The sequence below is a fragment of the Panthera tigris genome, chromosome D1 (assembly GCF_018350195.1).
Source record: "Panthera tigris isolate Pti1 chromosome D1, P.tigris_Pti1_mat1.1, whole genome shotgun sequence".
Taxonomy (NCBI): Eukaryota; Metazoa; Chordata; class Mammalia; order Carnivora; family Felidae; genus Panthera; species Panthera tigris.
The window spans coordinates 21329394-21343756 of record NC_056669.1 but is presented as its reverse complement, the minus strand read 5'-3'; the positions used below and the strand labels follow the sequence as shown (position 1 = coordinate 21343756).

Here is a 14363-nt window from a genome sequence, read left to right as displayed (position 1 = left end):
GGGCTGAGTCTTAGAACATGATGTTAAGAATAAAGTTCAAGTCAGTATGGGACTGAGAGTAACCATGAAATTCAATAATGTTTGCACGTTTAATTGACATGCTTACAGAGGATGAAGTATTTAAAACAAACTTGTTCCGAAAAAAATTATGAGGACATGTGCACACACACACACACATACACAACAACTCAGAAACAATACACACCAACAACTCAGAAACATTGATTCTGCTTAGTTTGCAATTCTCTTCAGGGTTTTTTTCAGAGCACATTTGACATCCTTGTTCCTTAGACTATAGATGAGGGGGTTCAACATGGGTATTACATTGGTGTAAAATACTGAGAACTTCCCCTGGTCCACAGAATCAGGAGAGGTCTTGAGATGTGTGAACAACCCAGACCCATAGAACAGACCCACAGTTACTATGTGGGAGCCACAGGTGCTGAAGGCTTTGGGCCAACCCTGAGCTGATGAGATGTGGAGGACATTGGACAGGACCAAAGCATAAGAAATGAAAATAATGAAGCCGGATATTATGACAACTGTGCTCACAATAATGGAATTCAGCAACTCACTGGCATAGGTGCCACTGCAGGAGAGCTGGAGGAGGGGGAAGATGTCACACATGTAATGGTTGATGATGTTAGAATCACAAAAGGACAATCTGACCATGTCCCCTGTGTGGATCATGGCACCAGCAAACCCCATCACATAAGAAGCAAACATCAGCAGAGAACAGACCCGAGGGGACATGGTGACCGTGTACACCAGAGGTTTACAGATGGCCACGTAGCGATCATAGGCCATGGCTGTCAACACATAGCACTCAGAATGCACAAAGAAACAGAAGAAAAACAGCTGAGTCATGCATTCTGTAAAGGAAATGATGTTCTTCTCTGAGACAAAGCTCATCAGCATTTTAGGGGTAATGACCAAAGAGTGGCAGAAATCTATGAAGGATAAGTTGAAGATGAAAAAGTACATGGGAGTGTGCAGGTGAGAATTCAGGCATATTAGATTAACTAGGCTCAAATTTCCTACCATAGTGACCACATAGTTCAGTAAAAAGAGAAAGAAAAGGGGTAACTGGAGCTGAGGTCGGTCTGTAAATCCTACCAGGATGAACTCTGTCACTGAAGAGTCATTTTCCATAGCCATTACCTGCCAGGGTGTGATCTGTGAGAAAAGGAGAGAGGTGTCAAATCAGGAGAGGATTCAGATCCTTTGTTTCTAGAATAAGGCTTTGTTCTACGGGAGCTTGAGTCTGGCTGTAGGGACAGCACCCTGGAAGAAGAGCCAGGGCAAGGATTCTCCACCTTTAACTTTTCTTTTCTCATTTGTCCTTTTCTTCCATGTTTTCAGATCTCACCCATAACTCCTAACCTCCCCTGGGCTGACACAAACCAGGATGAAGTGATGGTCACATGTGAAAGCAATATCTTGAAGAGATGAATAGGCTGGTCAAGGCCATACAGACAGAGAACAAAGGAGCCGACAGTTGGACATGGGACCACTTCCTATGAATATTCTTGAGGCTCTGAGACAGTAAAGTCACTATGATACCCACTGCACCCACTGTTCAACCCACTGTCTCCCTTTTACCTTTCAGAAACTCAGTAACTGGCTTAATGAAAGTGCTAAGAGGTAAAAAGGCTCAGAGAGGTTAAGTAACTTGTCCAAGATCACACACATAGTAACTGGAGGAATTTGAATTCCCCTATCGTCCTGAACATCTCCTACCCATTCCCTTCATCCAGTCTTACCTCAAAATCACAATAAATTGTTCAGGAAGGACAGGTGGTCTCCCCACACCTCTTTACTGCTGCAGCTGTGAGAATGAAAACATGAGAACAGAAAGACTCAGCTGCCCAACTTCCTTCTGCCTGGAGACCTCACTACTGCTAGACACTTAAGTGTTTTCCTTTCACTTTCCTGAAGGAGACAAAGCCTCTGAAAATGGAGAAGCCAATATCCCTTGTTTGTGGATTTGCATAAAATATCTTTGGGGCAAGGCAAATGCATCAACTTTATGTCTCCAAATCATCAGCGGGCTAATATTGTGAATTTATCTTATTCTCCATGGATCTCAGCAACTTGTTTAGAAGCTTGGAAAACAAGGCTCATTTAGCATCAAAGTTTGACCAGGCTCCTGAGGGAAGAAATTATTGAGCCTATGTTTACATCCTTTGTCAATATATTAACACTCGTTCCTTTGAGACTCAACGTTCTCTACGTTATCAGCTCACATTAAGAATTTCAAATTTTCCATGCAGGGAGGAAGTAGCCTCCTTTGTGCTCCTAGTTATCCTAGAGCTCGTGCTCAATTATAAAAGAGGAGTGTTCAGGGGCAGAGCCATTGCCATTCCCAATACTTTTTTTTTTTGTTATTGTTCTGTGATTGATATAGTATGTGTCATAACTCTAATACTTTTGGTGTCTTTCACATCTCTAGAAAAGTGTAATAGAGAAATGTTAAAAGAATGAGATCTAGAGTCAAATTAATCAAGCTTGAATTCAAATTCTTCCACTTGGTATGTGTGTGATCTTGGAAAGATTACTTAATCACTCTGAGGCTTTTTTACCTCATCTACATTATAAGTTTAATAATAATTCCTACCTTCCTAGATTGTTTGAGGATTAAATGCCTCATAATCTCTAGCACATTTTAGGGAAATTCTTGGTATAGGGTAAGTCCTAAGTAAGTATTAGATTGCCTTTCTCTTTATCCTTATCTATATCTATAGCATGGTCCTCTTCCCCAAGGTACCCAACTATTTACTAGACATCCCCACTAAACTGAATTCACCATCTCCTTGTGGTCCCTTGTGGTCTCCTCTTGCTATCCTTTTATATGTTAATGGCACCATCCTTTACCGAGTTAGCTAACCTAGAAATGGGTTATTATTCAGGGCTCCTCATTCTCACTAACCATTACCATCTTATCTTCAAAGTTTACATAATTCTATTTCCTTAAAATTCCTGGTTTCTTACCCCTCCTGTTCACTGCATTGCCTCTGATACAGCTCTCTTGCCTCAAGTCTGGAATACTCTAAAAGTTTTCTTAACCTGGGGTCACACCATCACCCTATATATTAGCTTGTTATTGTTGTATAATAAATTACCACAAACTTAGTGGCTTAAAAGAACACCCACTTATTAGTCACGGTTCAGAAGTAGGTGAGACGTCTGGTATAGAAGGTCATGCTTTTTACAGTTACACCCAAAACCATAAAATACCTAGGAATAAATCTAACCAGAGAGGTGGAAAATCTATACACTGAAAACTATAGAAAGCTTATGAAAGAAATTGAAGAAGATACAAAAAAATGGAAAAATATTCCATGTTCCTGGATAGGAAGAACAAATATTGTTAAAATGTCAATACTACCCAAAGCAATCTACATATTCAGTGCAATACCTATCAAAATAACACCAGCATTCTTCACAGAGCTAGAACAAACAATCCTAAAATTTGTATGGAATCAGAAAAGACCCGAATAGCCAAAGCAATCTTGAAAAAGAAAACCAAAGTGGGAGGCATCATAATCCCAGACTTCAAGATGTATCACAAAGCTGTAATCATCAAGCTGGGACAGTATGGTCCCAGCACAAAAACGGACACTCAGATCAATGGAACAGAATAGAGAACCCAGAAATGGACCCACAAACATATGGCCAACTAATCTTTGACAAAGCAGGAAAGAATATCCAATGGAATAAAGACAGTCTCTTCAGCAAGTGGTGCTGGGAAAACTGGACAGCGACATGCAGAAGAGTGAACACTTTCTTACACTATACACAAAAATAAACTCAAAATGGATGAAAGACCTCAATGTAAGACAAGAAGCCATCAAAATCCTTGAGGAGAAAGCAGGCATAAAACTCTTTGACCTTGGCTGCAGAAACTTTTTACTCAACACATCTCTGGAGGCAAGGGAAACCAAAGCAAAAATGAACTACTGGGACCTCATCAAATTAAAAACTTTTGCACAGTGAAGGAAACAATCAGCAAAACTACAAGGCAACCGACAGAATGGGAGAAGATGTTTGCAAACGACATATCAGATAAAGGGTTAGTATCCAAAATCTATAGAGAACTTATCAAACTCAACACCCAAAAAACAAATAATCCAGTGAAAAAAATGGACAAAAGACATGAATAGATATTTCTCCAAAGAAGACATCCAGATGGTGAACAGGCACATGAAAAAGTGCTCAACATCACTCATCATCAGGGAAATACAAATCAAAACCATAATGAGATACCACCTCACACCTGTCAGAATGGCTAACATGAACAACTCAGGCAACAACAGATGCTGGCAAGGATGCAGGGAAAGAAGGTCTCTTTTGCACTGCTGGCGAGAATGCAAACTGGTGCAGCTACTCTGGAAAACAGCATGGAGGTTCCTCAAAAAATTAAAAATAGAACTACCTTATGACCCAGCAATTGCACTACTAGGCATTTATCCAAGGGATACAGGTATGCTGTATCAAAGGGGCACAGGCACCCCAATGTTTATAGCAGCACTATCAACAGCCAAAGTATGGAAAGAGCCCAAATGTCCATTGACTGATGGATAAAGAAGATGTGGTGTATACACACACACACACACACACACACACACACACACAAACACAATGGAGTATTACTCCACAATCAAAAAGAATGAAGCCATTTGTAACTACATGGATAGAACTAGAGGGTATTACGCTAAGGGAAATCAGTCAGTCAGAGAAAGACAAATATCATATGACTTCACTCATATGAGGACTTTAAGATACAAAACAGATGAACATATGGGAATGGGAAGGGAAGCAAAAAATAAAAAATAAAAACAGGGAGGGGGACAAAACAGAAGAGACTCATAAATATGGAGAACAAACTGAGGGTTGCTGGAGGGGTTGTGGGAGGGGGGGATGGGCTAAATGGGTAAGGGGCTTAAGGAATCTATTCCTGAAATGATTGTTGCACCATGTGGTAACTAGCTTGGATGTAAATTATAAAAATTAAATAAATTATAGAAAGAAAATAAAAAAGAATGTCATGCTTGATTCTCTGCCCAGGCTGAAATCAGTATGTGGGCAGGACTGCATTTCCTCCTGGGGGCTCTGGGGAAGGCTGTTTCTAAGCTCACTCAGGTTGTTGGCAGAATTCAGCTTCCTGAGGTCTCCACATCCTTGCTGGCTGTCCGCTGGGGGTCACCCTCAGCTTCTAGAGGCTGCCTGCGTTCTTTGTCCTCTAGCCCCCTCTTTTTCAACCCAGCAATAAATAACACAGGAATCCTTCTTGTGCTTTGACTCTCTCTCTGATATATCCCTTTCTGCCACTAGCTTGATAAATACTCTCTGCCTTCAAAATGTTTGTGTGGTTAGATTAGGCCTACCCTGGTAATCTCTCTATTTTAAGGTCAGCTATACCATATACTATGGCACAGTCACTAGAGTGACATCTCATTATACTTACAAGTTCCACCCACACTCAAAGGAGAGAGGATTATACAAGAGAAAAAGTCATTAGGGAGACATGTTTTAGAATTCTGCTGACCACACCATCTTCTCTGGATATCTATTCCTACATTTTATATAGAATTACCTATAGAGAATGCAACATTCCCTTGCCTAAAACCCTTCCGCTTGTTTCCCAACACAAATGCAAACCTCTCAGCCTGTCACAGAGAGCTCTCTTAGAGTCTGCTTCCTAACTGTGTCCACAGCTTTATGTGTCATGCCTCCACTCCTTGGATTGTACTCTCCAGTAATATTGAGGCGTCTCAAGTTCCTCTCATACATTCTGATGATTTCTTGGCTCCATGTTGTTTCTGCCTGACATGCCTTCTCCCTTCTTCTTCACTTGAATACCATTTACTTATTCTCCAAGACTCAGGCCTGGCATCATTTCTGATGGAACCTTTCTGACCTCTTCCCCTGTCCCCAAGCACCTAAGGTGCTTTCTCTGTGTGCTGCTGAGGCGTCTTGCGCATGCCCTCACTTACACACAGCGAGCTCACCTGTGTACCTTCGTTACACTTGGACTGTACATTCCTGAGGGCAAGGATTCAATCTTACTCATTTTTATCCATGGTGCTATTAGCAGATCTCTTTCTTCCCCTTCCTTCCTTCCTCCCTCCCTTCCTCCCTTCCTCCCCTTTCCTTCCTTTTTCTTTTCTCTCCTTTTCTTTTCCTCTCATCTTTAACTCTGTATTTCTAAATAGCATGTAGTTGCTTCTTGATTGGTGAGAAGCATTCACTTGGGGATCAGACTATTTTTTTTTAGACTTTCATGGAGCTCTCCTATTTTTACCTTTTCCTTCACCTCTACTATCGGAGGTGATTTGTGCCACCACATTCCTGAGCATATGGAAGATGACGTAGCATATCATATTTGTTTCTACCATGCAGCTTAGAATTGAGCTTCCTGGGGATTACTGAGTCAGTTACTGATCATTCTTCTGCTTTCCAGCTTTCCAAATGTCTTCCTACCCTTCTTCCCCCTACGGTTTTCCTTGTCCCAGTGGGTTTATGTAACATACTTGTGCTTCTCATTTCTAATGCCTTTCTTATCATTCCAGTGGGTTTTCAGAAAGTAAGAGTGGTTAAATACATAGGCTCAATCTGCTACCTCTAATCAGGAGCCCTATTGGTATATGGTAAGTGCTATGTAAGTATTAGGTTGAATTCCTAAGGTGATGTCTGGGAGCATACAAAGTCTGCATAATTCTATGGGCAAAAAGCACGTGTGTCCCTGCTTAGAGAGGGTATTGGCCCTGAGGTTTAAACTCCTCCACACACAGGTCAACTGATTATTTTAGAACTTTACTGATTCATCTCATTCAAGAAACATCTCTTAGAGGATTTAAGTTGCAAGGTACTTGGAGCACAAAAAGCAGTAAGATACAGATCCTGCCCCTGGGTTCTCTCAGTTTGATTAGAGAAGCAACTGAGAATTGTATAATTTACGGATAACAGGTGTTAGTCACAATACTAAATTCTTTTATTAACTTGCCCTTTATAATGTTCACAACTACCTGAGACAGGCATGTCTGTTTCACATGTGAAGAAACCAAAGGTAGGGTTAAATGATTTTTGCCAAACTCACAACAACTAATGGCAGAGCCAGGACTCAAATACAGATCTTTCATAATGTAAGATTAATTTCTCTTACGATGCTATGCAGGAGAAAAGAGTAAGCACTGTCATAGAAGTCTACACAAGGTACAGTAGTGACACGTATTGATTAAAAACCTTTTCATTATGATAAATTACTTTTCATTTTAAGTAAAATCAACTTTACTCAAACAAAAAAAGTTCATTTAACTGGGAAGTCCAGGGATGCATTTTACTTCAGACTTGACTAGATGCAAGGGGTCACAGAGGTTGTATCTCTCTCTTTCAGTTTCTCGAATGTGCTTGGTTCTACGTGACTTTCTTCTCGGAAAGACTTTCTCCATGTATAGACAAGAAGGCTCCACTTGGCTCCTCCTGACTATATCTTTGTTTTTATTACTCTGACTCAAGTCATTAATAGATCGTTCCTTTACTTGATCTTATATTAGCTAAAATTTCAAAATAGACCTTACTAAGAGTTGGGGCACAACTCAAGGGAAAATGGCTTAGCAAGAGACTGTATTAGACTAGCCTGTTTTCTGGGGCTTTATGACCCTTGCCCATCTACTCAGATCCCACAAAAGAGAGTAGCTCTTATCTGGGTACCTACTTTTGTAACTTCCAGTTGTCAACATGTGGCAGGGCATCAACTTTAACACTCTTTATCCAAGACTATCCCTGAGGTATTTGGGGTTTGGGAGTCCAAAATGAGGACGGAAAATGAAAAGTGAGAAAAAGAAAAAAACATCTATATCTGCTGCTCAATGCCTATACTTTTAATTGAAGTATTCTGTTGAAAAAGATGCATCTTTAAAGTGTGATTGACACCAAGAAAATGAACCCAGCCTCCACTGCACAACTCTGGGAGGGATTTCAATAGAATATTGTTCTCAGGTAAAAAATGGAGAGAGCCAAATCCAGTGAGGAATCCTATTCTTTCCTTGATTTTACCTATTTTTCCTCCTTTCCCTTGTTCTAATCTTTAAGATTTTTATTTTTTGTAAACCATTAAAATACAAATTTTATTTTGTTATTTGACTTGTCTATTTACTAATGTCTATTATTTCTTTACTCCATACAGGGTACCTTAAGAATTTTATTTTATTTTTCTTCTCTTGAAGTACCAAGAGGTACCACATCAAATTGCATATCCTTTTCATTCCTTTCCTGTATATCTTGCTCTGATCTATTAAGGCACATTTTTTTCTTTCTCAGAATTAGTGTGCACTTACTCTTTCTGACTGTGGTTAAAGATCCAATTAGATCCATCACAACTGCCCTCTTCTCTCTTCCCCAGTTTTTTTTCCCTACCTGCCCTTGCTCATTGCAAAAGCTTGAAGGAGAGTAGGACTCAGAGAGACTGCTCCCTGGGAACTGTAGTTTCATCTTTTTCAAATTTACAGTTATTTTGAAGTTTGGGTATTTCTTATCTTTGGATAATGCTATGACTATATTGTTTTTATGGTGTTTTATTTGTTCTTCTTAATGTTGTGTGTTACCTTTATCAGACATATTGGCAGGTGCAGATCTAGGCAGCTGCCATTTTTTTTGGATTCCTGGAAGTCCTTTCAGAAATATTATCTTTGAAATTCTGTATATGTCAAAGAGCTGTATTGTATTGATTTGAAGATGGTTCACTTCTCAGTGAACTCAGAAATATTATTTTGGTTTTAGTTTTGTTAAAAACACTATTGGTCATCATTTAAATTTGTGTTCTCTAAGAAAAAGTAAATATTCAAAAAATTATCAGAATACTGAAAATAGGATAATTATGACTATTGCTATTTTTCAAGATGGCCACCTTGTTGTAAATAACTACACTGTCATATAAAATATAGATGTTTTCTTTTGGGAATGAAGATCTGAAGAGTGTAAAGAATTACTAGGTCAAAATAGATTATATGAAGAGTCCTAAATCTGTTAGACAAATTGAATTAAGTAATCCTTTACACACACACACACACACACACACACACACACACACACTCACATCGTCAGACCCCAATGGCTTCATTGGTTAATTCTACCAAACATGTAAGGAGGAAATACTACCAATTTTATGCCAATTCTTTCAAAATATAAACAGAGAGAAAATACTTCTCAACACATTTTATGAGGCCATAAAAACCCTGAAACTCAAATGAGACAAAGAATCACATGAAAAAAAAATACAGCAATATCCCTCAGAAACATAAGTACATTTTTGCTTTTATTTATAATGGAATACTACTTGGTAATGAAAAAGAATGAAATCTGGCCATTTGCAACAACGTGGATGGAGCTAGAGGGTATTATGGTAAGCAAAATAAGTTAGTCAGAGAAAGACAGATATATGATTTCACTCATATGTGGAATTTGAGAATCAAAACAGGTAACATAGGGGTAGGGAAGGAAAAATAAGATAAAAACAGAGAGGGAGACAAACCATAAGAGACTCTTAAATACACAGAACAAACTGAGGGTTGCTGTAGCAGAGGTGTGTGGGGGGATGGGTCAAATGGGTGATGGACATTAAGGAGCACACTTTTTGGGATGAGCACTGGGTGTCATATGTAAGAGATGAATCACTGGGTCCTACTCCTGAAGCCAAGACTATGCAGTATGATAACTAACTTGAAATAATAAAAAAAGAGAAACATAAGTACAAAAATAATTTAAAAATATAAGCTAATTTGGAGTGTCTGGGTGACTCGGTTGGTTGAGAGTCCAATTCTTGATTTCAACTTAGGTCATGATCTCGATCGAGGTCTGCATTGGGCTGTGTGCTGATAGCTTGGGATTCTTTCTCTCTCTCTCTCTCTCTGCCCCTCCCCTGCTTGTGCTCTCTCTCTCTCAAAATAGACAAACTTAAAAAAAATTAATCTAGTATAACATTCTATAAAAAGGATAATGCATTATGACCAAGTGGGGTTCATCACACAAAATTAAAGTTGGTTTCACTTCTTTTTTTTTTTACATTTATTTACTTCTTGAGAGATATAGAGAGACAGAGCACAAGTTGGGGAGGGGAAGAGAGAGAAGGAGACACAGAATCCAAAGCAGGCTCCAGGCTCCAAGCTGTCAGCACAGAGCCCGACGCGGGGCTCGAACTCACAAACGGAGAGATCGTGACCCAAGCTGAAGTCAGATGCTTAACCGACTGAGCCACCCAGGTGCCCCCCCCCCTTTTTTTTAATTTTTAAAGTTGGTTTCACTTCTGAAGGTCATTCAAAAGAATTCATAACATTAACAGAATAGAAGAGAAAGTAATGTGATCAACTATGATAAAATACTCATTTATTATAAGAAATCAGAAAAATAGAAATAGAAAAGAAGCTTCTCAATTCAGCAAAAGGCATTTATAAAAGGTCTACATCTAACATCACAGTCAATGGTAAAGACTGAATGTTTCCCCATAAGATTGGGATTAGCTAAGATTGTCCTCTCTCTTTTGCATTTGGTGAAGAGGCTCACTCTTGAAATAGCATAAGAAAATGAAATAAAATTCCAGCAAGTAAAAAAAGAAAAAAGATAATAAACATTATTCACAGATAATATGACTATTAATACAAAAAATCCTAAAAAACCCACAAAACCAAAATACTAGAACCAATAAGTGGACTTAGCAAGGTCTCAGGATACAAAGCCATCAAACACAAATCAATTGCACATAAATTGACATAAAATAAAACTCCTGTCCCGGAGGCAAGACAGGAACAGCTTCATGGTGAATATGAACAAGAAGGAGGAGAGGAAAACATTGATCAGACTCTTCCTATGTTTCAGGCAGTGTTCCACTATTTTACATGCAGAAAGTTATTTAATCCACACAATTATTTTCATCTTATAGATGTAGATACCAAGGCTGAAAGAGGTTCCATAACTGATCTAAGATCTCACAGTTAAGAAGTACAGAAACCCTCTGGATTTAAATTCAGAGAGACTTGAAAGTCACTCCCTTACCCACTTTACTACAACCAACCACAACCTCAGGCTAGTAGAAGCACTGGGCCTCTTTGCTTTCTCACACTAACATCATATCCACAACCATGCTCTGTGATGTGGGTACTGATGTTACTGGTCCTCAAGGCCTGCCCCACCCTTACCTCTTATCTTACCTCTGCATCTACCAAGTTGGGAGTAGGGGATGCTGATGGGAGAAGCTGAGAATAGGGGATGCTGATGGGAGAAGCTGGGAGAAGCAGATGCTGATGCAAAACATCATGAATTCCCATTGTCTTACATAAAGCTCAACACTTTTGAAGCATCAACAGTTCTCAGATTTGGTTTGATTTCCAGAGTGCCAAAATTGTTTTTGCCAATTCTGTCCAAGTTTATAGATGCTATAGCAGAGGAGATTTGCTGAACTTCTCACTCAGCCATAGCTGGAAGATACACTGACATTCTTTTCTGTTTGACTTACCCATCTTTTTCAAAAAAAAAAAAAAAAAAAAAAAAGTAAACTGTGTTTGTGACTTCTAATAATTTTTGCTGGAAAAATACAAAACTGCAGCAAATGAGTTGATATTATATGAAACCTGTTTCATAAGTCGTGACTTAATTATTGAGAAAGCCAATAGTGATATCGCTTGCCAAAGAGGAAGCTAGTTTCTTGTCTTTTGAGAAGTACAAGGATTACACAAATTTTAATAATTGTTAAACACCCTAAAATCTTGTATTCTTAAGTTTAGTTATGTTTATAATTTATACTTTAACCCATTGACAGATACATGTTTTGTCCGGTAGTTTAAGGGTTTATGTGGACAAACAATAGAAAGTGACCGTGATAAAAAGCTGTATGTCAATTATATCTCAATTAAACTGGAAAAAAGGTGACTCTAGCTTTTTTAAAAAGAAAAAGTTAATAGAAAGGACATTGGGAATTGAGAGATTTGATGTGAAGTTGGAAAACCAAAGTTGGAGAATAGGCAGGACCAAAGCAACTCCAGGGGTCAAGGGCAGGAAGTATTTCAGACTTCAGGCCACCCTGATGTTGCAGGATCCCCACCCTATTTCCTATCACTGACTCAGCCTTGGACACAGCTGCAGCTACATGAATGGTTCCAAGTTATCTCACTACATTTGCATTATTTGTTCCAGGTCAAAATCTTAGATAGGAGTTATGGGTTTGGTTGAGTCTGGGTCAACATGCCTGTCCTCTGTCTGCCAGGGAATGTTGGGGCAGAACTTCTCTCCCTCTTGGATTCTATAGTGGAACGTCGAAGGTTGAGTGCTATATCATACCAAGATGACACATAGTGAGGATCCTGTCTAAGCATGAAATGGGACTCTTGCCCATCTTCCCAAAAGATAAACATGTGTGCAAATGTGCTTTCCTATTTGTCGAAAGGAAAAAATTATATTTTCAAATCTACAGAGAGGTTTATATAAAATCAAATATTACGTATTGGGAGGAGATGAGAGATTTGTGCTTTTGTAAATAACTTTTTATTTAAAAATAATTGTGTGTTTATAGAAAAGTTGCAAACATAGCACAGAGGATTCCTGTATATACCCTTCATGCAGAGTCCCCTAGTGTAAATTTCATACATACCCATGGTACACTTCTTAAGAGTGAGAATAACTTCAGTACAACTCTGCTAATGAAAATACTGATTTTAACTTGGATTCGCCAGTTTCTATGGTAATGCCATATTTTTGTTCCTGGATCCAATTTAGGAAACCACATTGCTTTTAGTTGATATATCTCCTTAGTTTTCTCTGATCTGTGGCAATTTCTTAGTCTTTGCCTTTTTAATGACAATAGTAATTTTGAAGAGTGTAGATCAGATATATTATAGAATGCCCTCATTTGGCTTTGTATACCACTTTCTTATGGTCATACTGGAAAATAATGTAGAGTGAAGAGTCTTTACCAACGCATTATAACCAAGCCTATATGATATCAACTTGACTTCTCACTAGCGATGCTAACTCTGATCAACTGGTTAAGGTGGTATCAGTTTTCTTCCTTGTAAATTTACTATTTTTCCCTTTTCCTATTAAATTCTTTGGAAGCAAGTCACTATGTCCGGGAAAGAGGAATTAAATTCTACTTCCTGGGGAAGAGTTAATCTAGATATGTATTTTTGAAATTCATATGGATTCACGGATATTTACTTTATTCTTTGGATTATAATCCAATAATGTCATTATTTATTTTGTTTTCCAAATAGTTCTAGCTTTAAGAGCTGGTCCTTAAGAGCTCCCAGGTTAAATTCTATGAACTTTTGATGACTCCATCTTCTCTCTAAAAATCAACTTTTTTTTTTATAACGCTCTGACAGTATAAGATGTTTCAGAATCGTTCTGTAAATTTCCTTGGTCCAGCTCTAAAATGTATCAGTTCTCCAAGGAGCCCTACTTCTTATTACCAGAGGATTTTATTCAGAAATAAGATCTGAGTGCTAGATATGTTCATTGCTGCTAGGGTATCACTGCTTCCAGGCCCTCTTGAAGCTGCCTTGACCCCTCTGGCCAACCTTTAAGCATTAGCAAGCACCTTACCAGTGCGATTGATTAACTAACCTTTCCCGGTATATCTATAGATCATGCATTCTTTCCTAGAAAGAACAAAACTCCCATGCAGCTCAGGAAACTAAAACCAGACCCCCTTGACAAACCCCTGTAATCAAGGGCAGGTAATCAAGTAATCAAGAAATGTTACTGACCATTGTACTCTCTTTATTGATTAACTGCCCTAAATTCTTTTAAAAACCCCTGGGCCAGGGAGAAACCTTGGAGTTGGCCTTTGGGCAGAGTCGGCCTTCTCTTCAAGAGGAATAAAGCTCACATTTCTTTCCAATCAAAACTCTATCGGCTTTTTGAAGGACAGGCAGCTAAACTTGGGTTTCAGTAACACTCTCAGTGGAAAGAGGTAGGAAATATGTGTATGTATTCAAACTCTTGTGTGTATTTCCATATTTAACTATCTCTTTATCCACCTATCTTAATATATATTTAATAGAAACACGAATTAATGCCGTTAGCTCCAGCTCTAATCTAGCCACACAGGACTCATTACAGCCTCCCTCTTTTGCCTATTTGTAACTTATTTCTGTGACAATGGGAAACCTGGCTCCATTATCTACCATTTATTTACTTATTTGACTAGATATTGTAAATTGAAGGTAAAAAGAAATGTATAAAGCATGGTACTTTAGTTGCTAAATTTGTCCTTCTCAGGAGTATGTTTGCAACTCTGAAACTGTTACATGCATACCGGGATTGACCGAATGACAATACATTGTAAATAACGGAAATTTTGTCATACACAA

The 14363-nt window shown here is 38.6% G+C and overlaps 1 protein-coding gene across 1 annotated transcript; it reads right to left on the bottom strand.

Annotated features, from left to right (window-relative positions):
* Positions 1-231: 231 nt before the first annotated feature.
* LOC102967068 (olfactory receptor 143-like) lies at positions 232-3230 on the bottom strand. Its single transcript, XM_007074047.1, has 2 exons — positions 3219-3230; positions 232-1161 (listed from the first exon to the last, which is right to left on the bottom strand). The coding sequence occupies exons 1-2, from the start codon at positions 3228-3230 to the stop codon at positions 232-234; spliced, it is 942 nt and encodes a 313-aa protein (XP_007074109.1).
* Between the last annotated feature and the right edge of the window lie 11133 nt (positions 3231-14363).